At 40.2% G+C, this 27,655-nt stretch overlaps 3 protein-coding genes across 3 annotated transcripts in view; 2 read left to right on the forward strand and 1 right to left on the reverse strand.

The window, feature by feature from the left end:
• Positions 1-6,317, reverse strand: part of LOC124300248 (G-protein coupled receptor dmsr-1) — a 30,184-nt gene extending 23,867 nt beyond the window's left edge. Inside the window, exons 1-2 of the mRNA XM_046754124.1 lie at positions 6,138-6,317; positions 5,728-6,038 (exon numbers count right to left, since the gene is read on the reverse strand). The gene's annotated coding sequence lies outside the window, so the exon portion shown is untranslated. The remainder of the gene's footprint in view (positions 1-5,727; positions 6,039-6,137) is intronic.
• A 3,548-nt stretch (positions 6,318-9,865) lies between these two features.
• On the forward strand, positions 9,866-11,019 carry LOC124300255 (uncharacterized). Its single transcript, XM_046754136.1, has 2 exons — positions 9,866-10,599; positions 10,790-11,019. Exons 1-2 carry the CDS (start codon positions 9,942-9,944, stop codon positions 10,867-10,869), a joined length of 738 nt encoding a protein of 245 aa, XP_046610092.1. The 5' UTR covers positions 9,866-9,941; the 3' UTR covers positions 10,870-11,019.
• A 9,917-nt stretch (positions 11,020-20,936) lies between these two features.
• LOC124310310 (uncharacterized) lies at positions 20,937-25,703 on the forward strand. The gene is made up of 3 exons (XM_046774120.1): positions 20,937-22,158; positions 23,143-23,400; positions 23,779-25,703. Exons 1-3 carry the CDS (start codon positions 20,937-20,939, stop codon positions 24,033-24,035), a joined length of 1,737 nt encoding a protein of 578 aa, XP_046630076.1. The 3' UTR covers positions 24,036-25,703.
• The last annotated feature ends 1,952 nt before the right edge of the window (positions 25,704-27,655 follow it).

A 27,655-nucleotide genomic window follows, 5' to 3' on the forward strand; every position in this document is an offset into this window, starting at 1 on the left:
GAAAAAATGTATATTATAAAACTGTGTATGGAGAAAACGTGAAAAATAATTTCAGAGCCGCAGCTGTCTACGTTACGATAAAACCAATCTTTTTTTTTATACATTAATTGTTTATAACCAGCATATACATAGATAAATTATCGCAATTTTGTATGAAATTTTTATAATTTAGGCACCCAAGTGTCTAAAGAGTGTTTGTGCTATTTACATGCAAAAAAGTGCGAAAATATATCAGAAATACGAAGAAAAAAAAACTTAAGACTAAATCGGTACCTTTGAAAGGTTTAAGTCATATCCTTTTGTCATAACTCCTGCGGTTTCCGGAAGAAACTGACGATATCCTACGTGGCACACATTTTACATTGATAAGCGAGTATTATGCATATAATATGTTGATTTTTTCTCTCTCAGCGAAATCATTTTTTATCTTTATCTCAATCGTGAGTTGATCCCCAGAAATAATTTCCTCCTAGATCGCAGCGACTTTCTTAATTCGACCAGCTTCAACTCGATCGTCAAAAGCTTCAGTCACCCTGTTTAACTTTCGTTTAGGTTTTTTATTCGACACAATTTTGACCTGACTGTACGTCCCACGCATCCTTAATGTAGAAAATTCGAAACTGTAACAGCGATTGCGAATTTACAATCATCGACTCCAAGGATTAGGCGGATTTTTTTTTTTGTAAAACACGTACATCGACGTATACACCCGTTATGTCAGAGTGGATTTCTTCCCTACAAGCAATTAGCCAACGTCAACGCCTCCGAATCACCCGACCGATGTGGTAAACAGGTGAACGACCTTTACTTGCTCAGGGGGTTTTTAAGGGGTTATACACAGTTAGAATTTTCAAAAAACCGATTTCTTTTTTATTTTATTTTCTTAACGTACATATATTCAAGAATACACACAGAAAATTTCCCTTCCCTTCTAATATATTCAGATGCGTAAAGCAACAGTGTGTTATTGTTTCTTTTATACCTCAAAGGTAAATTTTTATTTTTCTCTCCCCAAACTTTAAACGCGTTTTTCTCGAAAATAGTGTTTACAAAGTCGGTGACCAACATTACTCAAAAACGGTTAAACCGATTAGTCTCAAATTTTAACACGAGCTTCTTAAATATGTTTTTTAGTAATTAATCAAAGATTTTTTTCTCACCGATAAATATATTTTTTTTTCATATAAACAATTAAAGGCCGAAATTTTGGTCAAAAATCGATTTTTTTTTTTTGAGAAACCGCCATTTTGTCAAAAAAATTTATTTTGCTTATTCCTTCGATTAATTACTAGATTTAACATTACTTTAACGAAATCTGTTTGGTTTTTTAATTTCTGAGGATCGAGTTCAAAGATATAGTCGTCACCGCAAAACGTCTTTTTTGAGAGGAGCTCCCGGAGATCAGCTGTAGCTCCTTTCCGAATAAATATTTTCACTAATACTAAGTCTTAAAATAAATTTAAAAGATACTGTAATATGTGTACAAATGTTTAGATCAATAAATTTAAAAGTTTTCTCAGAAAAAATTCTGGAAAATTCGCTTTTCTTCGGCCTTCTAACTGTGTATAACCCCTCAAGCAAGCAGAAACGTGGAAAGAGGATATTTTCGAAAGACGAAGAATTTCCTAACGTAAAGCGGTAGGGAACGTTCCTTCCCCATGATTCATGGAATATATCATCCGGGTCGAAATTGCCCGTCATTTCAAAGCTGGATGCGACGTGCAGCTATTATATACAGTACGTGATACGATATTCGGACGAAACGAGCGAATATTTACTAGCGATACAAAATTGCGTTCGTCGGTGCGACGCTTTGTAAAGCGGATAAGAAAATTCGACGACATTTCTTCCATAGAGATTTTCTTTTCACTATTCGTACGAAGGGATCGATTTTTTATTTTTTTTTTTTTTTATCTCCCTTATCAGGACCATTCTTCTCCCGATATTCGAGACGTTTCCTTTGCATCGCAAATATTGTACTCTTCCCTGTTTTTCTTTTTTCTTTTTTAAATCAATTACAGCGCTTCCAACATTCACGTTATTTTATACATGTAATAATTTTTCACGCGCGGCTCGGTTTGTGCGGAGAATAAGTAAAACGGATATAAGGTTGACTCTATTATTATTTTCTAGTGTGCTTGTGTTAACCACATTGCGTGTCAAATGCTCGTTTATTACAGATATAATCGTGTTCGTAGAAGGCTTTGCGGAAAAGTGAAAGGAGTTTCCGTAGACACGTGTGGTTGTTTACGTTTATGGCGAAAAAATGGATATCAAATAATATTTAATAAGTACACTGTTGTAATCGTCGAAAAAAAGGGAACTTTTTATCATGTTTTTTTTTCTTTCTTTTTTTTTGGCCTTTTACAGTTAGTTACGAAGAGCCTTATTCCGATCGAGTAGAATACCCGGCGCGAGTTACTCTACAGAGTGAGAATGACCAAAAATAATCGATTATTATTTTCGCGATTAATCGTGTATGATCGAGTATTTTATGAACTCGATTGCTTTTCCTCAAAATCAGTTTTGGTATTTTTACTCCCACGAATGACGCAATACAATATCAATTTACGTAATTAAAGTATCAATTACTATTATTGTCTTACTAACTAACTATACTTATTTGATATAATTATTGCAAGATAAATTAATATATTCATCTAATATTGAAAAATATTTTTAATGAAACTATAAATTATCAAACAACTTTTCCGCCATTAAGACTGCAGCCTGAAATTTGCGAAATTTTGGCTTCAAGTGCACCGTTTACAAAAAAAAAAAAAACACGAAATAATCGATTAATCGACTAATCTTTATGAATTAAATCGAGTCGTATTGGATTATTTATTTTTTTTGGACTCTACTAATCGATGCATCGATTGTTTTTAGCTTACTGTCCATCGCCACGTACCAGAGCCTCTTGATCGCGTGATTCCGCTGCCTTGATTCGCGACGAATGCGCATGGAAGAAGAGAGAGAAAAAAAAAAAAAAATTGCCACAAGTAGGCGGGGGGAGTAAAAATGGATGTGTATGAAATAATAACAAACGGAGTATTGTCAACAATTACTATATCAGAGTGAATCGTAGTACATAAGCTTTGACGACAGATTACGCGACTGTGCTGCAGGTTATCGCGGTTTATCTCAACGTTTTCACGATAGAGATCAGAATCGCGTCACACCGTGTATGACCCGAAGCCTATAAACCAACTTCTGCCGGCATCGACATATTTTTTTTATCAAGTAATTACGCCGATAAGCTATACCAAAGCCCATGCACGGCTCTTCGAGGACAGCCCTTGCCTATCGGTTGGCGGATCGTCGTTTCACGATATTGCAAAGAGACACAGGATCCGATCGCGTATATATATATAACTGAGCACCGAACTGATCGACGACGCGATTAAAACCTCAGAATTATTTATGGCTGCTCGTCCTCTAGTGTTGGTTTTTTCTTCTTTTTTTCGGTTACATTTTTTTCAAATTTTTTTTTTTTTTTTTTTCTCTCTTCCAACCCTCGTTTCATACCAAAATCACGTACGAGCAGCGGAAAGTCAGGGGTTAATACACAATAACAACAACAACAACAACAATAATAATAATAACAACAACAACAATATACGAAAGACCGTTAAGTGCGGTGTAAACATGTAACGTATATAATATACGATGTGCGTAACAATATTTTATTCGGCGAAAAATTTACAAACTGTTCGAGATAACGTGTTATTGATACGCCGAAAAGTTTTTTTTTTTTTTTTTTTCTAAATTCTTTTATTTTTTTTTCCTACTTTTATCACAGTTTGGCAACTACTCACCGACGCGATAAGAGATATTGCAAAAGGAAATAAATGATAAGCAATAAGGAGAGAGGAGAAATATGTTATACGAGTACGTGTGGAAATTTATTTCGCCTAGGCACAGCGCAGAGTGTATAACTATGTTTTCGAACATTTTTCTACCTGTCAAGGCGCCTGAACGGTATCCGCTTTCTCGACCTAGTTTCCGGCCCCTTTTCCTCTATTACTTATAGTAACACCGAAGGAGGTTGAGCTTTTTTTTTTTTAAACACTTTAGCTGAAAGAAGATTCTGCCATAATTTTGGTCATAAAATGATAGGCGAGGCGAATTTTGATGCCAGGAATTCGGAGAACTGTTTAATTCAACTCTTTGTGGGTGTGTTTGTGTATGGAAAATTGATAGTTTTTTTTCCAAGTCCCGCGCAAATTTAGTTTAACGTGAATTGTGTGGGCTTGATATACCTTAGGGTGAATCTGGAGAGGATAAAAATCAGTTAACAGCACGACACGACAGCGTTTGATCACCGATTCTTGATCGCTCGACCGTTTAAGTTCGTGTTAAATGAAACGCTGGCTGCAATATCGCACGATTGATGGTGCGGATTTATATTCATCATACGATAATGGACGACACGATTAAAGAAACGAAGAGTCGTCGGTAAGTTATATGGATTCGTGACTTTACGCGGTTCAAAAGCGCCTAGCCATGATTAAACGGAACGTAATCGATCGGCATTATTTTGGCGAAAAATGTTAGACCGCGAGAATGATGAAGTTAAACGTGTTAGAACTTTTTGGAAATAGAAAAATGCAGTCCAGTTGCACCGTGACGAGATTCTACTAAGGTATCGAGGGTTCGAGATATTTGAAAAAATTTTGAATTTCGGACCTTCTTATCTTATTCGAATGAAAATTGGAACCTTTGGCTGCTAATTTCAGCCTTGTGCGAGAATGAATGGTCGGTAAACAAATTACGCTCGATTAATGGTGGATTACATTAAGCGATCAATAAATTTTCCCCTACCTTAGCCCTAAAACTGTTTCTCATGACACAAACTGGGCACTGAGTCGTTCATGGTTTTTTCATGTCTACATATTCGAGGAAACTTTTAAAGGTTAACGCCACTCTCGGATTTTGGAAAATTTGATTTTTTTTTCTTTTACTTGAACGATATTTTAGGGTCATGAAAACAATATCCAGTTGGTTCTATAGCGTCGAAAAAAATTTTGAATGTTCAATTTTCGATTTTGAAACAGTAAAACTTTAAACGCATTTTTCTCGAAACCACTTTTTTCAAACTGGGAGGACAGATTACTTGAACACCGTTTCGTGGATCGATTTGAAATTTTGACAGTAATTACATTGTCTGTGGAAGTGGGCAGCCTATTTTTTATAAACAATTGTTATATTGCTTATTTTTAGGCCAAAAATCAAATCATTTTTTCAAAAGTGCATCACTCCAACAAAATGTGATTAAAAAAAAAAAAAAAACCTACGTAGTTCTATAGGCAATGGTGTATAAATTATATAAATATTTGGTTTCTTTTTCCAGGTCTTATACTTTACGAGAAGTTTTGAAAAAAGGCGATTTCAAAGACTGGCTCCGTCACCGCCATTTTGCAGCACAATGACAGAAAAAAAAAGATTGTCTTTCATAATTCAATGCGTGTCAAATACACCCTCTGAGAATAAATCCTATTCCATTTTCCATACTCCAAAAATAAATCATCAAAGTTAGGCCTTTTTTTCTGCTGTTAGAGTGGTGTTACCCCTTAAAAGAACTCGGGACCATACAGATTGATGTCTGTATTGTAAGATCACGTTCAAACACGTGTTTTATACCATTTATTGAGGACAAAATGACCCGGCGTGCTGTTGAAGAGTTAAAAAAACCACAATAAACACAGCAAAGTATGTCAGACTTACATTTGCGGTTGATGTTTAAGTGTTCTTCCACCAAAGGATCCACTTCCATTGCATTCCCCGTCATCCGGATTCACCCTTGTTCATCGCTCAACGTTCACCGATTCCATCCGCATTTCTGTTCGCAACTCACCATCGATATAATCAAATTGCGATATTTCTTCTCCAAAGCAGCGTATGATCGGTTCTTGGACTTCAAACCGGCGCAATTTTAAGTTCCACGTTACAAAGATCCGAGAAACAAATTCGCAACGTTGTCCATGAACATGTCCAGAGATTGTTTCAGCTCAGCGATTTTCTCCCTTTCATCCATTCTATTATCGAACCGAAAATAAGAGCGGTAATAATTATTATTCACGAATATTGTTCCTCTTTTCAGCGCGTCATTTCAACCGAAAACTTGGATTAATTACAAAGGAAGGGGATGATGGTTTTCCCTTCCGCAAATGCCGTTGTCCACTTCTTCCTGATGTCAGCCGAAAATAGCGCGAGAAGGTGAGTTTGACGGGCGCAGAGCGGATCGTCGGCAACAGGTAAATCCGCGATAACTCTCGAAACGTGGTGCGGGGGAGGAGACGATCACTGACGGAGCGTCGCGACGCTACTGGCGTAAACTCTGCTCGACGCTTCTCGTCTCGTCTCTGGTCTTCTCTTCTCTCGCGCGTGGAAACCTGCGCTGTGTTTCTGGTCCACCGTGTTTCGGCCGGTCGAGATTGACATTTTTTCTTCGCTTCAATTCACCGTTTCTGCGTCCGTGACATTTAAATCAATTCGTCGCCTCCCTTCCCCAGAAATCTGAGGACCGTTAGATCTGCCCGAGGAGAATCAATTTACTATCCTGCATTTCTGACGATTCTTTTTACACCAATGTGTTTATCCGCACACAATTGATCGTCGATGCGATCCTTTTATTCTTTTTTTTTTTTGTATAATCGGACTGTCATTGAGATTCCGAGGATTCCAAAACTCGTTCCCAATGGCTAACCGATCGTTTCTACAACTTTCAAACATTTCGGATGGCTAAACAATTCTCCAAGAACTCAAAGGTGCCACGGGATCGAAACAGATTTTGCGTGAAATTTACTTTCGAAGGCTTCGCAAATAACATCAAACGGTGGGTTTAAAGCGGTTTCGCAGACGACTGCAGGTGTGCTACTACAGATTTCAAGGGCGGTTTACCTCTGGGATAGTTACGAAAATACCCAGGGGTTCAACGATGACGATAATTTTAGGCGATTTTCAATACCATCCAATGTCTGCGACGCTACGACTCGATGTAGTCGAGTTCGTTATTGGCAGATAAGGCAGCTCAGAATAAAACGCTGCGTTTTTTAAATACACATCCAATCAGTCTCTTATCGCATCCAGCCGCACATGTTGGTACATGTTGGGTTATTACATACGTCAAGAAATTTGATAGTGCGATGCCTGGTAAACTCTGCCACACAACCAGTACCACCAGTACCTATTACACAAGCCTGAAACTGCTGCAACTAATCGGTGCAAAATCTACAATGATATTCGAAATAGCTCAAGCCAAAGCCCCCCAAGATCTTGGGGTGATTTTCCAGCTTGCGGTAACCTTATGGCCATTTTCCATGAGCGCGTGGTTGGAATCGATGCCGGAAACCAGCGGCCACGAAAAATCCGAGTCCATCCACTGTCTAAAGGGGTAATAAATCATTAACATCGACCTGCAGTGGGAGGGCGCGAAATAAATCACAACTGTCGAACGCGGGGTGGAGATCGGATCCCTGAAAGAGAGACGCAGAAGCTACCTTCAGGAAAGCTACTTTTGTTTTATTACCGAATTTTCGATCTCCTCTTTCGACGGCTACCACATTACACTCAGAGACCAAAGTGTCCCGTTTTCATCGTAGTGTCGCAGTATTGCAATATCTCACTCGCCGTTCGTACAGCACTACGGTGTCCGTTGGGCAGCTGTTGCTGTCACCGAGGTGGACACGGTTATGAGAACAAACGAGGATGATCTCCGATGATATGTTAGTCCCATTCTGGGTTGGAATTTTTCCTGCTATCCCGCGTCATTGTATCCCTTTCGTTAGATACAATTTTCATCGATAATGATTGTCAGGGTTACGTAACGCCTATTTGTCACTTTTTACAGTCGAAGCATCGCGTCTGGCTCTCTGAGGGCATTTTTTCCGATCAAATTATCACTCACCACGCGACAGGTGCTCGGACTCCACGCTGTAAATTCGTATAAGTTCAAATCGAATCACCGTTCGTGGCTGAGGATCGTTTCGTTCGGAGCATCACGCAATCGGTCATAATTTTATTACTCTGTGCAGTGCACGCACAATGTCTGCGAGAAATCCAAGCGATACTACTTTGTGCACACCCTGAGAAAGGATCGTTCGCTTTGATACCAAGCATCGGGAATCCAGTTTTTTACTGCTATCAAAACAGCTCCAAGATCAACAACAACTTGTCTACCATTTTTTTTTCCAACTGTTCGTTTCGTTTTTCACAAGGATATGCCGCTCGAATCGTCTCTCTGAAAAGAAAAAGTGTGCGACGAACGACGCGACGCTACCGCTTGAGACTCCAGTACCAAAGAATCTGTGTAAACGAAGTGGTATTTATATTCCGTCTAGCCTGTCGTTAACATTGCTTCTGGGAACTGTGCCCCTAAGTTTCTGGTATTTTCGAGGGTCAGGATTCGAAGGAAATATTCAAAGCAACTACTTGATCGGGCGAAGGACATCTCCTGGACATCGGTCAATCCCACAACTTCTGCACCGAGCAAGTCGACATCAGGTCTGTATCAGGTCACATGGGTAATCCAGAGCTATTTTTTCTAAACGCTCAGTAATCCCCCACGTTACTTTTAGAGGTTATTTATTGTCTGCGTACCACCTCGTGCATAGAAGGACGGGAACAAAGTATCAAAATCAAGAAGGGTCTTTCATAGAAAGGCTAGAGTTGGCAATGAGGTCGATTTTGATTGTACCAAAGGCCAAAGATAGGGAATAGTCGCTTATTACCGCCTTAGGCATCAATTAAAATCTTGGTCTGGTCAAAGGTCAACTCTCGGAGATGTTTTTACTCCATTTGTGGTGGTGGTCGGGTCACCGTATCAAAAGCTGGAAGACCGCTGTCCATGGATTATTCGACTGGAAATTATGAACGACTAGACGACCTAACGAGCCAATAGCGAAGATGATCGAAGACTTAGAGATTTTTTTCAGCGACGTATAGATATCTACTTATTTATGCACCAGAATCCAAAAGTACAAGGTCATCTGCTAGAAACTTGTGATAGCTAACGCGACGGTGCTTCTTAAAATCTATAGCAAAAGTGGAGAGCTTTTAATACATCTGACTAATTTGTCAGACTTAAAGTTTTAAACGGGTAATCGTATAACTCGGAAGGTATATACTGTCCAGACGACGCAGACCGCGGGACTTGTTAATCGGTGGCTGACGAAGCAAACTTTAATGCCTGTTGTGATTGAGGATTTCAAAGGACCGAACCAATCCACCAGTGTTCTTACAACTGCTTGGACACGTTTGCAATGTATATCTGTATGTACAATATATATGTCATTGAACTTTTGCCAAATAAGTATCTTAATTATAGTCAAGCTAGAAGTGAAACCTGCGATAAGTTTGCGAAACCGATCGATACGAACCTGATCAATTTTAAACTCTGATGAATCTTGAATTCGTTTTGAACCTTGGAAGAATTTCTCGCCGGCTACTCCCAGCATGGTAGTGCTCCGGATAAACCTGCGGTTCCAGCATCCGCACGGCGACGAGTTAACAGTTGGTTCTAGAGGAAAGACGGACAGCCAAGCATCGTTTTGAAGATGGAGTATACGTGCCTGCAAGCGCAGTTACGAACTTGGCAAAATTGGTCTGCAGGGTTTCGTTACGAGTTCGAATAACTACGGGGTGATTAGGAAACGACAATGTCCAAGTCAGTGCGATGACTTTGGAAAGGCAGCGCCTTCTCAACAATGAACACAAAGGTTTCACACCGTTCAATGAAAACTCCAGGTTCCTTGGACGGTCTTATCTGTGATGATTATACGAAAACCGCAACGGACGTGAGTCCAAGACTCGGAGAACACAGCCACAGAGCTTCCTGCGATAAATGGTATAAATCCACGCCCAAGTAGCAGCGAAATCAGTTCCTCCGTGTGTTTTGGCGAGGCACAATTACACGTCGGTATCAAAGTTGAAAGACAATCATGAGGGTCACTTTCTTGGCGGTGTTCGCCTTCACCGCCGTACTTTTCGTCGGCGCGATAGCTCGCCCTGAGGGTATGAAGGAGCCCAAGAGACGTTTTCGGCGCTGGATTCAAGAGCGGGATGGGTCCAGGAGAACCTGGGCCCCGAACCCTTTGCCGGCTCTAGGGGCGCGGGAATCGATCGATCTTCGCTCCTCTAACAGCTACGGTGATTCGAACTTATACCCGTCTGGACAGCTGCCGGTTGAAGATTTGTCGTTTCAAGAGGGTGCCTATGGGGATGAGGCCATGGAATGGGACAGGAGCGACGACTTCCCGGGTACGGATACGGGTCTACGCGCTAACCTCGGACTACCAAAGTTAGACGACGCACGAAAACATTTTCCACAAAATCTGGATTTTGATGGTGACAACGAGATAAGCTACCAGCAGGGCCGCAATAACCTCCAAAAGTATGACCAAAATATCGACAATGAGTATTACGACAATGGGTACGATGATTACGAGGAAGATCTTTCGGATCCGAGTGATACCTACAATGATGAGTCGAGATCAGACGTGGAGACGTTCTATCCTGAAGAGCATTCTAAATCTGGCGGCGGCAACTCCGTGCAAAGGGATGGATATCCAGCCGCTTCATCGCGCATGTATTCCAACGGTGAGTTTCTCTTCAGGAATTTTATTACCGTATAAGAATACGCCAAAAAATCATCAAAGGCACGTCAGCTCTGCCGATAACTACAATCAGTACGTTCCTAGGCATTTGGATCATAAGCAATTTATTCGGCGAGAAGTCAACGATATTTCTCTTGCCGTTTTTGAGTGAATAATGTATTTTCTGTTTGCAGTTGGTCCTAACTATCGCATTGACAAGCGTATAGGCGCCGATCTACCTCCTAGACATCAAGCCGAGCAAAGACGTTGGTGAATATTGGATTTAATTAATGAATCAACGACTTATTTGTATATTTTCGTTCGATACCCTTCGAAAACTTCTGGTCGTAGGGTGCAGCAAAGTATGTTATGTTATAATAATTTTCATGCGTGGTGTGTATAAATAAAGCATCTAGTAGTCCCATTTTCGTTTCCTCTTTGTCCTTTATCCATCTCTCTCCCTCTTTCTCCGAAAGTATTTCCATTATTTTCTTTAACGGCTTAACGACATAACCGGCCAGTTGCTTTTTCCTCAGAGTTCTGGGCCCAGTTAGTTTCAGTATAATTATAAGATATCCATGATTTCAGACATAGTTTCGCAATAGTGCGTTTAGTCATTCTATTATACATAAGCTGCTGTGTGTTCCGTTGCCAGAAAGCAACCTGATATGTGAAGGGTCGTTTTTTTGAATCATTTTTTATTATGGCGCGGATGAAACAACGCCGCCACTCGTTGCTCATCAACTTTCCGGACCCATGCTTTGACAAGTATCACGGAATATTTCTGAAAATACTGATATTGCTGTGCTTGATAATCTAATATGAAATAATATGAACCTTACGACGTTGCTTGAACAGAGTAGACTTCGCCAAAGCATCGTGCATGATGTGATCGTATCACTTTATGCTTCCACGAAGAGTGTGGTTTCAAATTAATGCGACGGTCTTATCTTTGGGACTCCGAACTTTTCTTCAAATTGCAAACCATAACTCGTCGAATAAATGTTAATTAATTCATGTTGTCAACCAGCAGTGAGTCATAAGACGAAACTGGAAGTAAGTGTAAACTGTCCGAGACATCATGACAAGGTCTCGACAGATGTAATCGAATAAATCGGCACTTCGTGTAAACCATATAACTCGGAGAAGTTTTTTTCAGCCTGCTGACTCTTTGCGGAAGTTGAAGTTTTGAGAAACTTGCTCGGTACGTACGAGGAAAAATATCTGCACAGGAAATCTACGGCATCCTTAGCGAGGATATAGTCTCGGGAATTCCGGGTACAACACTCGCTTGTTTTATAGCCGCATTAGTTGTCGCCGCTCCTACTCCTCATCATTTTATTGAGGGCCATTCTTTCAGCCCATCAACTCTCCTCGCAGGCTAATGAATACCCGGATAACAGAGTGAGGCTGGTACTTTGCACATTCTCTTCTCCCTGCAGATGCCTCTCAACGGCCATTCGAACATCATCCAGTAATTCCTGCACGACTTATTTTCGGCGGCGTATCTCCGTCTCCTCATCTGGGTCAAACCACCTCCCGAGGATCACGAATGGTATCACGAGGCACCTCTGCAATGGGGAGCAGAAGATTTTTGCTCATGCTTTCTTGGCGAAATTTTCATAATCCCATCACCACCGTCTCCCTGGTAATCTCGGATTCTCACTTCGCGACTCTCGTTCTACTGGTTGACGATCAAGCTCAACTTGACGCCCGGATCATCCTTCTGAATAGCCGCCCGGTTCTGGGATCTCGCATATTTTCACCACCCAGAAGAGTTCGCTTGTACTCCGATCTCGACCGTGGCGACCTCTGTGCGACGCGAAAAATCCGCAACTGCTCATCTCGAGCTGCGCAGAACTGAAACAATAGATTAGAATATATTAGGAACGTCACTTTTATCTTTGTTTAATAAAAAGTTTTCTATTCGTGTAGAAATTATCATTGACGAAATGTAAAGAGAAAGAAAATTTTATAGAAAATCTTTTCTCACGGAACATCTTGCGTGTTACGACTATCGACTTACTATTAATTATATATAGACGATTTCCGCGCTAATTGACGATTGAGTTTTGAAAGTGAAAGTTACACAGTTCTTGGAACCGTCACATGGAACGCTTTGACGGTTCAAAGCTTCACGCAAACGTAAGGTAAATTACCACTGAGTCGGGCAATCGGGGAAGCCTGAAGAGAAACTCGATCACTGTAGTTTAACAGAGATATTTTTTACCCGCGGAAAAGCTGGTGGGCAGCATGATCAAACGACTATGTCCAAGAGGAGAGATTAATGGTTTTTTCTGGCTTCGACTCCCACCGCACAAGGCCTGGATAGCTGAAAATTTGTAAGCTTGGAAAGTTTACGCGTTAGTAAGGAACCGCAATGTACCTTCGGTTTGGTCAGAAATCACATGTCGGAATAAACGGTAAAAGGATTCAATACTGAATCTTGATTTAAAAAGATATCTTGACAGTTATTATGCGTATTGCTTCAATATTGCACGAAAAAACTAGAAGTGTAATAATTCAAACAGAGGATTGTAATTGCGAAAGAAAAGCAAAAAAATTTTTAAATTACGTGAAAAAAAATTGCGACATAATTTACGACGCGTAAACGAATTCTGTATAAAAACTAACTACCGTATTATTATTTTCTATCTGGAACGAGTTGATTATCGTATAAATTCCGAACAACGCCCTCCGCCGCATACGTTCTACGTATATACCGTGTATTTGGAGGTTCATGAAATTTGAAACTGCTTCGACAATTTCACAATAACAATAGACATGACCAATGTGATTTTACTTTGCGGTCAGTTTTTTCGTGTAATGGGTGGCCGAAGCATCATTATTCACCCTGAATCAAGCTAGTCTGAATTGGCTATATAGCTTCGAAAGTTGAAATATTCAAATAGCGGGCTGTATAGTTTGCAGCAGGATAAAAGGTGAAAATGCGCAAGTAATTGTTTCCATTATTTCTTTTTCGGGGAAATAACGGCCCACTCGACGGGAAATCGCATTCGAATTCGACACGAAAATCCTTTTGGATTGCCCAGCGTGCAGTCGGCGATCGCTTTTATATGCCTACAAATACAAAAGTATACAATTAAAAGTACCTACAATCATCTTTCCGGAAGAGAAGCCAATCGGAATATCTTCACAGGTTATGTAATCTTGATTTTAGTTACTTTTTTCGAAGCAATATTTCTTTTCTAATATCTCAATTCTCGTTTTACGTTCCAGAGTAGAGATGTTTGGTTTGATAATATGAAATATACAAAATCTTTTTCAAGCCTAAAAAATCATTTAAATCACTTTCAGCCATTTCGAAAATCACGAATCCGTTACAACGTATCGAAAGCTCTTTAGCTTGCCGAGATTAAATCTCCTTTCGTCACCCTCTGCGTTTACCATCCCCATACGTATGTGTGTACATAGGCTTACTCGAAGGTCGTCACCTTCGCGTGTACCGACATATTTCAGCGGGATCCGACCTATAATCGATGATTCGATACGGATAGACATGGTGCGTGACCCTTGCTGTAGACAACCAGTGCTCTACAAGATAACGAGTGTCGTTATACGGACGAAGATAAGGTTATTCATAGAAATGTTCATCTAGATAAGGTGGGAGGTACTTTCTCATGCAATTATTCAAGCAAGTAAGATACTTTGTTTCTCTATCACCCATAAAAAAAAAAAAAAAAAAAAAATACACTAGTTTCCTAACTGTAAGATTTGGTGCCAAAAAGACGTTTTTATTAAATCATTTATTTCCGAAAAAATTAAGACACACTCTCTGTGTTTCGGAAAACAGTTTATCTTGTTCTTCTTGCGATAAAAAATATGAACACGGATAGCAGCAGATTTTTCTATACTCTAGATAAAGATAAATGATAAACTCGACTCACATAATTTCCATCTTATAAGAACAAAGTTGAGGTGAATTTATTTAAAATGATTGTCAGTGAAATTTCGACATGATATACTTAACTTGGATGAAGGGAGGCTTATTAGACGAAACGACGGATCGAGAGGTTCATGTTTCACGGCAAAGAAACACCTCTGGAAATTTCAGCAGAATCGAGGAATGCGGAGGGCTGCAGATACTTAATTAATTCCTTGTCATTCGTAACGCAAAGCACGCTGTCTCAGATCGCAACGCGATATGCGACGGTTTTTACTTCCGGTGCCGGCATTCCGCATCCGCGTTATCAGATAAAGGAGAAAAAACGCAGTTTCTCCCTCTCTTCTCAGTTATTTCTTATCTACTGTAAGTTAAAACGGGATTCAATTTGTCAGTAAAAGAGTGAATCATTCGGCTCGAAACTCGCGCCATCGATACGTGACTAGTGTTCGAAATTAACAAGGATTTTTAAATTTCAACTCTGATCAAATTTCACTCGAATCTCTGGAGAAAAAAAGTAAGGAATAGAATAAATACCTTCGATTTCATGCTAAGTTGTGCGAGAGAGAAAAAACAATACGTGTGTGGTGTTGAATTGAAAGCGCTAAGTGAAGGAATTAAATAAGCTTCAATTTCGAACAATTAATTAGATTTCCTTTTTTATTGGCCATTTTAATTTTTCAGAGAAAATTTCGACAGATTAATATACAGTTTTTCTGATTCAGGGTTTCAAATTTTATTGCTCGGTTTTATAATCAAATTAAACGAATTGGAGTGAAAAATATAAGGTTCAACAGTTTTCACGATGTATTAACGGGGTTTAACCCTTTCAGTCGCGCACTTTTCAACTCGATATTTTGACCTGAACTTTGTTACTCGGGGGTTTTTGGGGTCACTGATCACGAATTTGAAGTTAGAATTTGATCATTTTCAAATCCAAGATGGCGGATGTAAAATAGAAATAACTGAGAGAAATTTTTCGTTCCAGTTACGCTCAGCCCTCAACTATTTTCATTTTTTACCACAATAGAAAAATATAATTCTAGGTAGAAAATGAAAATTAGATTTCTGGCTGTTACCAGAAAGTCTAGTATCCGTTACTATTCTTTCTCATTACGATCACTGTTGCTATATTTTCTTGTAACTGTTGGAAAAATTTGATGCTTGTGCAACAATAAATTGACTTTAAAGCCTTATTTAACTAAAAAAGTAGAGTAAACCTCAGAAACTGATTTTGCGTTGCAATAACCAAAAAAGGATCGACAATAGCGCAAATTGGTTAGGCGTACCTCGTTTTTCCTAATTCCAACAATGTTCAAACAGTTTTTTCAACGATACCTGTTTTACTGAATTTTTCTAGTTGCTATAACAAACGAAATTTTTCTCAGTTTATAAAAATTCGACAATTCTAGCCTCGAAATTTGTTACTCGAGGGTTTTTGGGGTTATACGAAGTATGTAACAAAGATTATTCAAAGTTGTAAATAAACTGCGACAAGGCTATCGTACGCTGAGCATCCCACTGTGATTGAAAAGAATCGAGAGCAAAAGTAAAATACGTTTTGTCTCTTTCGTTTAGAAATGAAAGCGTGTAATTCTAAGGTTTGCCATAACCGTATCCATTTAGCTTACATGCCGTTCGCAGTGCGTCTAACCTGAACAATTCGAGCTTGTTAATCAGAGGGAGAGATGAATCCGCATTTACGTAACTGCAGATATTAGCAGAGATTTGCTGATTAACCCTAATTACACAATGTGAAAGGGGTTAATTTGCCGTGGGTTTCGATCGCGCATCCGGTTTCAACCAAGCGAAATTTTCACGTAGGTACAGAACTGTAAATAATTTTTTAGGCTTTTGTTAATCCCGAGATTTAGAATCGGGAAGCTGCCAACTCACGCAGTGCTGTATACGTAACATCCACATCACCATCGCATCGACCCTGCCGATTTCTACGCTCGGAAAACCCGCAATCTTCCTCCACCATCCTCTATACATATTTGCTATGGAGTATTTGAAAATAATGAGCTTTGGGCTCATCACCGAAGGCGAGTGAGCATACGATACTCGCGGGATTCGACCTTTCGGAAAATGTTTGAAACTTCAACGAATTTAGAGTAAAAAGACACGGCCCAGTCACTTTGGAAAATAAAGAGCAACGAGGAATTTGTTGCACGGTCTCGTTTTTATACCGGAAATAACGTATCGAAAGTCAGCATCGATTACGTTCGGGTGAAAAGTTTCAAATTGGTGGGCGAAAAGTGCAGAGGAAATAGAAGAAAAAAAAAAAGAAAAAAAAAAACATTCAATGACGCTGCAGTTCCGACGTTGACAATTAAAAGCTTTTTCATTTCTTTGTTTATTCTTTGGACCTTGTTAAGGGATACGATTTATTGATTTATTTACAGCTCATACGTGCTGTCGGAATTTCAGGAGGAGAGGAATTCACCGTGTGTAGATGTCAGATAGATATTAACCAGCGAGTTACTAGAACTCACGGTGCCAACCTACATTAATATTTACATTTATTAGCGAAAACATTTTCGACACGTGGTGCAGAACGATGAACAATGAACGAAAGTATCAAAGTTTGTTTTAATGAGAGCTTGCAATTAGATCGGCTGAAAGATTATCCATGATTATACCGGTGGGAATGAGAATGCCGGAATCCGCTTACTCGCATAGTCTGACTTATGTCCGTATGTAGGCACGTATTAAATTCTAAACATACACGACGCGTATCATGTTTTATGAGATAAATGTAACACACGCTACTATAATATTTTTCCGACGTTCTGGGCCGTATTCTAACTTTATCCGAAAACAAAACTAAATTAAAGCAATTCAAACACACTGGATTATACACGTCGAAACTCATTCGCTCATTGAAACCTAAAGTGAACACGTGCGGAAATTGAAAAAATTCGCGGCAATGTGCGGACGTGATTAGTTTCTAAATTGGAAATAACTGAAGTTACACGAAACTGTTCCAAAGCCTTCTAGCTCCACGTAATACTGTCTTTACCTACGTAAAGTCGAATGTAGATTGCTCGTGATTGTTTTAATAACCGGAGGCTTCGTCGCTTTTACATGGCCAATAAAGCTTCTACGGTATTTCTCCCATTTGTACTTATGTAACGCTTATAATTAATATCGATACCCGATACGATTCGTTGTTATTCATTGATACCCGTGGGCGTTTCTCGTGCGTACTAAACAAGCGTCACGACACTGTCCTAAACAGACAATTATCATCCGGAAGGATTTCGATCGATGGATATCCTTCCGTATCACTGATTTCAATCACTTTGAATGTAAATTTTCTTCGAATCGAGTTGCTAATTTATCAGGAAAACATGTAGATAACACAGAGAAATGGACTTTAAAAAGCCAACTTTGCAGCGTCTTAGCGTCGGCACGTCTTAAAACTGCCAACTTCCCGAGATTTCACTGATATTTTCATACACACAGAGACATAGTCTCTTAAAGGATACGGAGAGATCATTTTAATTAGGCACGACTCTTTGATCATGAATTCTAGCTTCTGGTGCAGAGCTAATTTGTTACATAGGACAGAGACACGGGACTAAGTAATTAGCGCGTAGCTGCGAGACGAAAATCAGTTCAAGGAACGAAGGGTGCACGACGAAATATTCCACCTGGTTGAATTTGCGCATAAATTTGTGCCAAGAATTTCGCGATGAGATCTCGAAAGTTGTAGCAATAATTGATAAAGTTGGACAACGCCTAATTGGAATTTTTCCTCTGGATAATCATTACACCTACCCGGCAACCGATCTTCCGATGTAGTAATTTCATTAAATAATCAATGATCCGTTTTGAAATAATAATCGCACTTCCGAGTGGAGATCAACGGAAAATATCGGAGGCAAATTGAACGAAATGAAACGAATTTATTTGCGAGCAGAGGCTGAACGAGATTCAGAGACAAGTGACACATGCACGGTTAACCGAAAGACGGATGACAAGATTGAACGAGGATCGGAAAGAATATTACAATATATCCCGCGGCGATTCAATAAGCCGCTGATAAAAAAATTCCATCCGATACTCAAGCTCAATAAATAAATTATGAATTTACGAAAGAAAAGATTAATAAACAAATTCCATTCACCGTAGCTGTATCGGTATTTTCTTTTTTTGTTTGTATTTTCTTCTCCTTTTTGCCCCCGCCTTTACGGGGTAGCAAATTTCTTTCCTATCGGGGGCGGAGACAGAAATCAACTCGACTGCAGAGCTCGTTATCCACGGGTGCGGTAGGGTCCAATAAACACGCGGCAAATCACCTTTAAGCAAACACAAATCATCCCCAACCTGGATCAAATGCCTCGAGTAAAAAATTCTGCGCGACCGATTCCGGGGTTCGGGACTCGTCGATGATGATATCGCTCGGTTAGTAAGCGGATAGGATAGTAAAGGGAAAATTAGTGGTTGTTGTATAATTATGGTGGGAAGGCGAACGCAGCCGTTCTTATCCGGATTCGCATCTTTCGCCTCTACGATCCGTGTAACGATGCTTGCAGAGCGATAAGCCGTGCAAATTTGGAAGTAAAGAGACAACGAGAGTTTAAATAACATCAACGGATTATTGGGCAAACGTCTATATGCGTGTACTCGAATATAAATTATCGAGTCGTGCGTGTTCCGCAGATCTGCGGGAGGGAACTTATGTGTCACCGCTGAGAGCTCTTGACAGTGTAATATCAGTCTTTGACTCGGTGATTCGGGACTGTCAACGTCGCTTCTCGTAGGATTCAAGTAGGCTGGGAAAGTTTGGTACCTAATGCGGTTTAATATATCTGGAAGCTCGTTCGGAGGGCGTAGTTACAGCTTGTACGACAAAAAAGGGAATCTGATTTAGGACGAGATAATTTATCCGACGGTTGTGTATTACGCGAGAATTAAATTTGAATTAAGGTAAGTGTACCAGTTATTAACCCTGTTCCAATTAATGACCTTTTTGGTCGTATCTGTTTGATCTTTAGTTCTAAAACTACTAAAAAGTACATTTTTAGTGACTAACTATCTAGCGATTGGTTTTAGTCACCGATAAATTCACAATTTCTACCGTCAATTTAGAATTTTGGAAAACAAAAGGGTCAATAATTGGGTATTAACGTGTCAATCACTGGCACACTTACCTTAGCTCGGTTTCACTGATTCGCTGTATACTTTTAAAAAGATTTTTGTTCTTATTCGTTCCGCGATTCTTTATCAAGGAAACAGGGATTTTTTACCCATACGGGAATCTTTCCACGCTATTCTCTACTTTACTATAATTTCTTGAAAAACTTCGAATTAGTACTTCGATGAATTTTTGACTCATGATGGTAAATTGTCAACTTTCGGAGATAGCCAAGACGATTATTCTAATTCAGAAAATTGTTGTCCTTCAAAAGGAAATTTCAAAGACTGTTCTAATTAGAATACAAAAAGAGAGAAACAAAAACAGTTCAAATTAGATGCAACCAGATTATCTTGAGTGATACTTTTAAAACATTCGTATTCACAACGCTTCTGTTTCAAAAGTTTTCCATCCCAACTGTACACCTAACATCCATAAACGCTGATTTCTGTAGCTGATCTGCAAATACAGTAATTATAGAGAGAAACGCGACTCGATATCCCTGAGCATGAAAACTGCTTTGTGATTATAAAACTGCAAATGTAATCGGTGCTCTGACAGAGATGCATGAACAGGATTGCGGTCTGATGGATGAGAGTGCAAATGAATATACGTGGATCGGTTGTCACGTGACGATTATCAAACACTGTTGGTGCCCCTGATGCACCCAGATTCTACAAAGTGCAGCAAAGTGCAACGGGTGTGTGTTTGAAATCGATTTCAATTGACGCTGAGACCCAGATGCATCATTCGTGTTTACTCGCGGATTTAATTTCCCGAGGGAATGTTGGGTACACGGATTTAACCACTGCCCTTAAGATACGATCGAATTGTTCCAGCAAAATCTCTCAATCACCGTGCAAAGTTCGCTTGATCTCGACTTGAAAGGAGTCGCCAACACCCGCATTGAATCGTCACAAAAAGTAACAGTGCTCCGATGAAATAGATAAAAACTACGTGTCGCTGTATGGTATAGATAGAGTAATGTGTGAAACGTGGGAAAAATTGATGAGGTTAAAGACGGTGTTGATAAATCGGCGTTCCAGGAGGTGGAATAATTTATAACGCACCCTACGGACCGAACAAAGTGAGGCCAACCGTTGAGTGAAAGTGGTTATTTATGGAGTGGAAGTGGCTGGTGATTCGTAAGGACTGATTGAACGGAGTGAAGAAAAGGCTGAAGAGGCAAGAATCGAAGACAGTCTGGAATTGCGCGATGAATTCCCACCCGCATTGTGTGATTTTCTTGCTCTTCCTTTACGCAACTTGTTCTCTGGAGTCGCGAGCGGATCTGATGATCCTCCAGTTGGAGAATCGCATCGAATACGAGTCGAAGTTGAACCGATTGCTCGAATTCTGCGGCGACGATTACATGTACAGAAAACTGACGGTGATAGCGGAGCCTGGTTCAAGAGACTGGCTGAGCTCCAAGGTCTTCCGGAAAGTAAACGAGGCTTACCAAACGCCCGTCGAGCTCTTCGACGACATAAAGGCACTGAAGAGCGTCGGTTGGCAAGCCTGCGTCGTGCTCTGCATATCGGCCGAGACGGTTGTCGCGTTCTCCAGCTCGCCGGAAGAGCGTCTCTGGATCCCAGGCAATATGTACGTCATCTACGTGCCGAAAGGACTCGGCGAAGTATCGCCCGAGGAGTTCAGAAGCTTGGGCAGCCTCCTCTGGCGGCGGAACTACGTTCATAAAGTCGTACTGTCGACGGAAGGTAGGAACCTTTACTTCGACCCGTTCGAACCCCGCGAACTAGGCGGCTTCGGGGCGCTCAGAAACCTCGAAGACTCGGTGGAACCCCTGAAGAAGCGGCAGACCTTCGCCGGCTACGAAGTGAACATCTCTATGTTTCCTTACTTGACACTGCAGTGGAAGGATGGTCGGTACGTTGGACTCGAGGCGAACTCCATGCTCGAAATCTGCGCTCGGATGAACGTCACTCCGCAACTCTACGAACCACCGGAGAAGTTCGGATGGTTCTGGAACGGTACCTTCACCGGGACTCTCGGCAGACTCACCTACCACCAGAGCGACCTCGCCTTCAACGAGTTCTTCGTCAAGAACTACGGGACCGAGAACCTCGAGTACACGACCTACCTCAGCCTCGATCAGATATGCGTGATCGTGCCGCGCAGAGCGCGGGTACCCGAGTACCTTATGATGGTCAGGATCTTCAGCCCCCTCACCTGGGCTCTGATATCTTTTGGTAACGCCGTGCTCGCTATGGTTTACGTAATCGTGACCCACCTCAGCGTCGGTCGGACCAGAGATCAGACTTCGGCCAAGTCTTGTCCCGGTATCAGGATACAAGACTTCGTAGCTGCCTGTGTGTTCTACTCCTTCTACCCCATGAATTCCAACACGAAGTGGATCAGCGAACGGGTTCACATCGCTTCTGGACTTGTACTCGGCGTAGTTGTTAGCGGGTATTTCACCAGCCAGCTCGCCTCGAGCTTCAGCAAACCTGCATTCTTGAAGAACATTGACACTCTTGAGGAACTCGATCACAGCGGTGAGCAATTCCATCACTCACGAGGGAACAATAAATTCTCAACACATTTATGTTTGATTACAACTTTAAGGGGGTATTCTAGTGTAGAAATTTGAAAAAATCGATTTTTTTTTTTTTATATTTTCAAAGCTTAACCTTTCAAGAATGTGTCCTTAAAAGGACAAGTCAAAATTTCAATTATTTTCAGAGATATAGCTATTTTAGTGACACGTCTTCAATACTGGCGCGGCTGGAACGAATTTTACTCGAAACTTTAAACGCGTTTTTCTCAAAACTATATTTTTCAAAACGGTTGACATGATTTCTCAAGTTCTATTGAACCGATTTACTTGAAATTTGGTGAGAATCTTCTCAATACATGTCTCTATCGCACGAACTATTATTATAACGAAATAATAATTTTTACTATTTTTAAAAAATTCAGAAACGTCCAAAAAAGTAGAAAAAAACGTATTATTTTTTCGGACAGCCGTAATTTGGCAAAAAAAAATTTTTTTTCGACTTTTTTTTAGTTAGTACGATAGCTGCATTTATGTAGATTAATAATCTTTTTTTTTTTTTTTCTGATTTTGAAAATGCTTGCAATCGTGACAACATTGGCGCGCCATTTTTTTTGTACCCCCCACTTCAACAACTCATAGCACTTTCAATTTTGTATTTTTTGACTTGTTTTTTTTTTTTGTAATCGTGAAATAATAATAAACGCCTGATAAAAAACTGGATGGTAAAAATATTTTTTGTTTTTTGTTTATAGCACTTCAAAAAACACCTCAAATTCATGCCTCTACACTAGAATACCCCCTTAATGCGATCTCATCACGCGTATTGGAATATGAAGATACTAAAGACCGCAGACCTCTATTGGCCTCGGAATTTTGGTCCGTCATCGACATTGACAAGGACGAACACTGATAAGCAGCTTGATGTGTTTTTGAATCCAAGCAGGGAGACGTAGGAGCGATGACTGATTCTGATTCATTTTAGGACTGAAGATCTTGACGAACTATCCAAATCTGCTGTCGGACGTGTTTGCCGACGACGAGCCGTCAACGCTGCGGAATCTTCAGGCCAAGCTGACGCTAAATAACGGCTCGGAGATCGAATGGCACGTTTTCCATGCTCGGGACGCAGGATTCCTTGAACGTGAGCAGAGCGCTCTGCTCGAGGGAAGCACCGTTATTGGACTGCACGTGGTTCCGGATTGCCCGAGAAAATACCACCTGGCCTATCCAATCGCAAAGGGTGAAGTCCAAGAAACGGCGCTCCTTTTTCTCGTTGTATTTCTTTTCTTCTGGCTATCGTCTTTCACGATACCAAAGTATTCTCGTGTTGTTACAAGTGTTTATTTAATGTTGGATATACCTATCTTCATGAGGTGACGAAATGAGGAATAATGGATCTATCAGGGCTTATTATAGATCATGATACATTCGAGAATACACATGATAGAAAACACGTGAAGTGGAAGTCAATCAGGATCATGCGGGAAATATTGTAGTCCTCGTTAAACAAAACCATGGTTTTTATATCATCTTTTTATTCTTCAAGTAGAAGTCGATGTAGTTCAGAGGCAACTCCGCAAACGACCTGAGCAATGACTGTCAATTTCTTTCCCGGCAGGTTCGCCTTTCCAGCCACGACTGAACACCTTAATCGGAAGACTCCACAACGCTGGTTTCTACCGCAAATGGTTTGAGGACCTGAAGAGGCGGCCCGAGCCCATTTACAATAGCAGACCAGTCGTTATAAGGCTGCACCACTTGTACGTGCCCTTTTTCCTACTGATCGGAGGGCTCGGAGTATCGGTGGTTGTATTCTGTTCCGAGATAAAGGGGTCATTTGTGAGAACGGAGAAAAGCGGCAAGAAGAAAGCATAACGATGAAGAACCATGGCTTCACGTACTTCGTCCGCATCGGTTTCAGTTTTCCTGCACCTCCACGGCTCAAGCCTTGAGAGTAGAACGACCGACTTTAGCTCCCTTCACATCTATTCCCCCTTCTCGTTACGTAACTTGCCCGAGATAACGGGCGCTTTTACCATCAAATTGTAGGAGTTATACTTAGTCAGGTTTTTTCAAAAATCGATTATTTTTTATTTCACTTTCGTAATGTACATATATTCAAGTACATACACAGAAAATTTCATGTCGATCCGACAAATATTCTTGAACTTACACGCACACTTGCAAAGACGCCCCGGAGCGTTTTAAAGTGCTTGTGAAGCTTTGAACGCGTTTTTCTCAGAACTATGTCTTCAAAGTCGGTGAGCAAGATTTCTCGAAAACGGCCAAACCGATCGGTCTTAAATTTTTACACAAGCTTTAGGAATATATCTCTTAGTCCTTAATCGAAGGTTGTTTCTCGCCGATAAATATTTTCCATTTTATAAACAAACTAAGGCAAAAATTTTTATTGTAAGCTTTTGAGAAGGCGCCGTTTTGTTAAAAATTAATATTTTGTTTATTTCTTCGATTAAAGACCAGATAATACCTTATATCAACTAAATCTTTTTCGTTCTTTCATTTCGGATGATCCAGTCCAAAGATATCTCGCTCACCGCAAGGCGACTTTTTTTTAGTGGTGCTCCCGGAGATCGGTTATAACAGCTTTGAAAATCGTGATTATTACAAATAAAAAATATCAGAACGAAGCTCAATGTTACCCCGATATGTATATACATTTTTATATCAATTCATTGAAATGTCTCTTCATAAAAAATCCTTGAGAAATCGCGTTCTTTCGCCCTCTTGACTGGGTGTAACCCCTTAAATCGCGAAAAATCTTTTCCAAGTCGTCGATCAAACAACCCGTCGGATATCCGAAGCAGGGAAAAGGGCTCCGCCAGAGATTCCCGGGTGCACATGCATTATACACGGTATAAAGGGGCGTTCAAATTTTCGTGGTAAAAGCACGCGACCCTCTAGTTTAATTCAAAGCAATCTGTGTCAGTCGACAGACGACCTCGATGAGATCACCCGTCTCATACCGGAAATGTCGTTTCCCGGAATTCCGCTTTTGGAATAACGATAAAATCCAACGGCCCGGACAAAGGGTCGGAGTAAAAGTCGTCGCGCGATTTTTCCCATCTCGTATATACGACGGTGCGCGGGAAAAATTTACGGCGCTCTTATTAAAAACCAAATTCGCGCGCTGCAGATCCCCGTTTTGCATAGTCCCAAAAACGGAGGGGACTTTCGAATCAGATTCACCGGCAGCAACTGCTTCAACAGGCTCTCAGCGTCTATTTTTTTTCTTCCATGAATCTTTCACGCAGCCTGTAACATTTTTCTTCAAGTATAATGTAAGGCATGTAATATTATATATACATGACACGTAATTTTACCGCGGGTATAAAACAGAGTCTGATCTCTTTTTCACCACCGTCTTTTCATCACCTACCATCGAATGGTTTGTAAATAGCTATAAATCCTCCCTCCCGCGACGTTCCTAAGATTAAAATAAAGAAAAACATTCTCGGTATTTTATAACCATTATATACTATTATATATAGTGTTGGCATCCTGTTCCACATAAAATGATAGACAGTTGCACGGAATCTGCGAGTTATTTTCTTCTCTCCTTCCTCTACCACTTATTCTTTGTTTTTTGTTTTTTTAGAAAGAGATAGATAGGTGGATAGCGAGAAATACATCCACCTCATACTTTTCTGAAATGGTTGTAGCGGATGAAGCAATCTCGTCGGGAAATCAACTCCACTCGCTCAAAACTCGGTACGAAACTCCGATTCTTCTGGGATAGCATCCACGCCATGTATTACACGTGATATATACATATTTTTCTCACAATATCGAGCAATTTAAACTTTACCAGCATCTGCACCGCCTTCTTCTTCAGTCTCGGCTTCGGCTGCGATTTTGTATCTATTCGTGAAGCACCCGCAAGGTGAACGGTTTGGAAAACTATAATTCAGTATGCATTTCGGGTTTCTTTACATTTCAATTAAAAACCGGACCGCAACATCGTCTCGGTAATGTCTATAATCAAAACGCAGCACACCAATCGGCGAAGAACTTTTAATGGAACCTTAAACGTGAATCTCATCTCAAAGTTTCCTTAAAGACGAATTTGATCTAAGGTTAAAGTTGAGATTGAAATAACTGAATATTGGAAAGAAAATTACGAAATTGTAACTTTAGAACTTTGAAATGGTGTTGTTGTTGAGCTTTTGGAATATCAATATACCTACGTTTTGCTTTATTACATACAGTCGCTTGAATTATGCATTCCGCGACAATGATCGCAAGGACACGAAATAACAGTTTTGTTTTCAGAAATGCATCGTTGTTTCAACGTTAGCTTTAACCCCGTCGCAAGAGCTCAATTTTATTATAAACTCACAACCTAATATACATTTTCTCAAACACTGCCTGAGCAATTATTTTCATTTGTTTCCTTATTCTTTGAATATTTGCCGCAATTTCAAGAGCCAAGGATGCATTGTGCTGTGCTAACGATTTTCTCAGACGCATTCAAGTACCCAGCAGATTTAATCCTACATATTTAACAGCGTACGGTCGAGCCTTGTATTCTGACCGTTGTTTGCTATTTTACAAAGAGTAGTAAGTTTGCGTTTTAAACTTAGTCGATAACACAAAGGCTGCCATCCCAAGCGGAATGCTGAGTAAAACTTGAAATAAAGATAATATAAACTTGAACAGTATTATTCCAGTAGCAACAATAAAGTAACTTCGGGAGCCAAGAGCCCAGACTCAATTGTACGCTACTCTTAGACCGCACAAAAACTAAATTCCAATCTCAAACTGGCGTTTAAACGATTCAAAGGTTCGAGAAACACGTGCGCCCAGTCCTTGAGGTTCATCGGGCTCCTGCTCTATTTGCTTTACCCTTTATTTCATTTTTTTAAGAAGGTTATTAAATCACTGCGAAAGAGTTGTGAAAGGTGGAGAGGAGAACAATTAAATGAGCGATAAAAGCTATCAATTGTCTAATGTAATTGGCAAAGTTGGCGAATTGAATTACTTGGATTGAGTTCAGAGCTGCAGACGAAGGTTTCTTGCAATACCAAGAGAAAGTTTTACTTGTTAATGCAATTTCATTGAATTGAATACGTACAGGTGCACAAATTCTTTTTTCTTGTACCTATTCTATCTGTACTTCAGCTACGTAAACTTATTTCGGTATGACTAATCGGTTCTGTTCGAAAATAAATGTGGGAGCTTTATGGAGATGGGAAAAAACAAACAATCTCTGGGAAACTTTTCATCGAATTAGCTTCAAGGTGTTAGCCCAGAATAGGTTGGTACAAGAGTTAATTCGTTCTATCAACAAGGCACGTGTCGGGCCTCTTACTTCGTATAACATTTGATTCATAGTGTTTGCTACTTCCCTCATTCGGGGTCGGCATAAATTAGCGGATATTCGATAAAGTGCCTAAATCAGTGGGAAATAAAACTTGTAACACACGTATATATGCGTATCTAACACGACTATTATTATATTATCAGCGTCGTCGAGC

This window comes from Neodiprion virginianus, chromosome 1 (genome assembly GCF_021901495.1).
Source record: "Neodiprion virginianus isolate iyNeoVirg1 chromosome 1, iyNeoVirg1.1, whole genome shotgun sequence".
NCBI classification, from domain to species: domain Eukaryota; kingdom Metazoa; phylum Arthropoda; class Insecta; order Hymenoptera; family Diprionidae; genus Neodiprion; species Neodiprion virginianus.

Excerpts from the sequence above, each read along its gene's own strand:
- LOC124300255 (XM_046754136.1), top strand. The coding sequence starts at position 9,942 with ATGAGGGTCACTTTCTTGGCGGTGTTCGCCTTCACCGCCGTACTTTTC. Across the intron at positions 10,600-10,789 it reads ATCGCGCATGTATTCCAACG|TTGGTCCTAACTATCGCATT; the intron begins GTGAGTTTCTCT and ends TTCTGTTTGCAG.
- LOC124310310 (XM_046774120.1), top strand. The coding sequence starts at position 20,937 with ATGATCCTCCAGTTGGAGAATCGCATCGAATACGAGTCGAAGTTGAAC. Across the intron at positions 22,159-23,142 it reads TGAGGAACTCGATCACAGCG|GACTGAAGATCTTGACGAAC; the intron begins GTGAGCAATTCC and ends GATTCATTTTAG. Across the intron at positions 23,401-23,778 it reads GGCCTATCCAATCGCAAAGG|GTTCGCCTTTCCAGCCACGA; the intron begins GTGAAGTCCAAG and ends CTTTCCCGGCAG.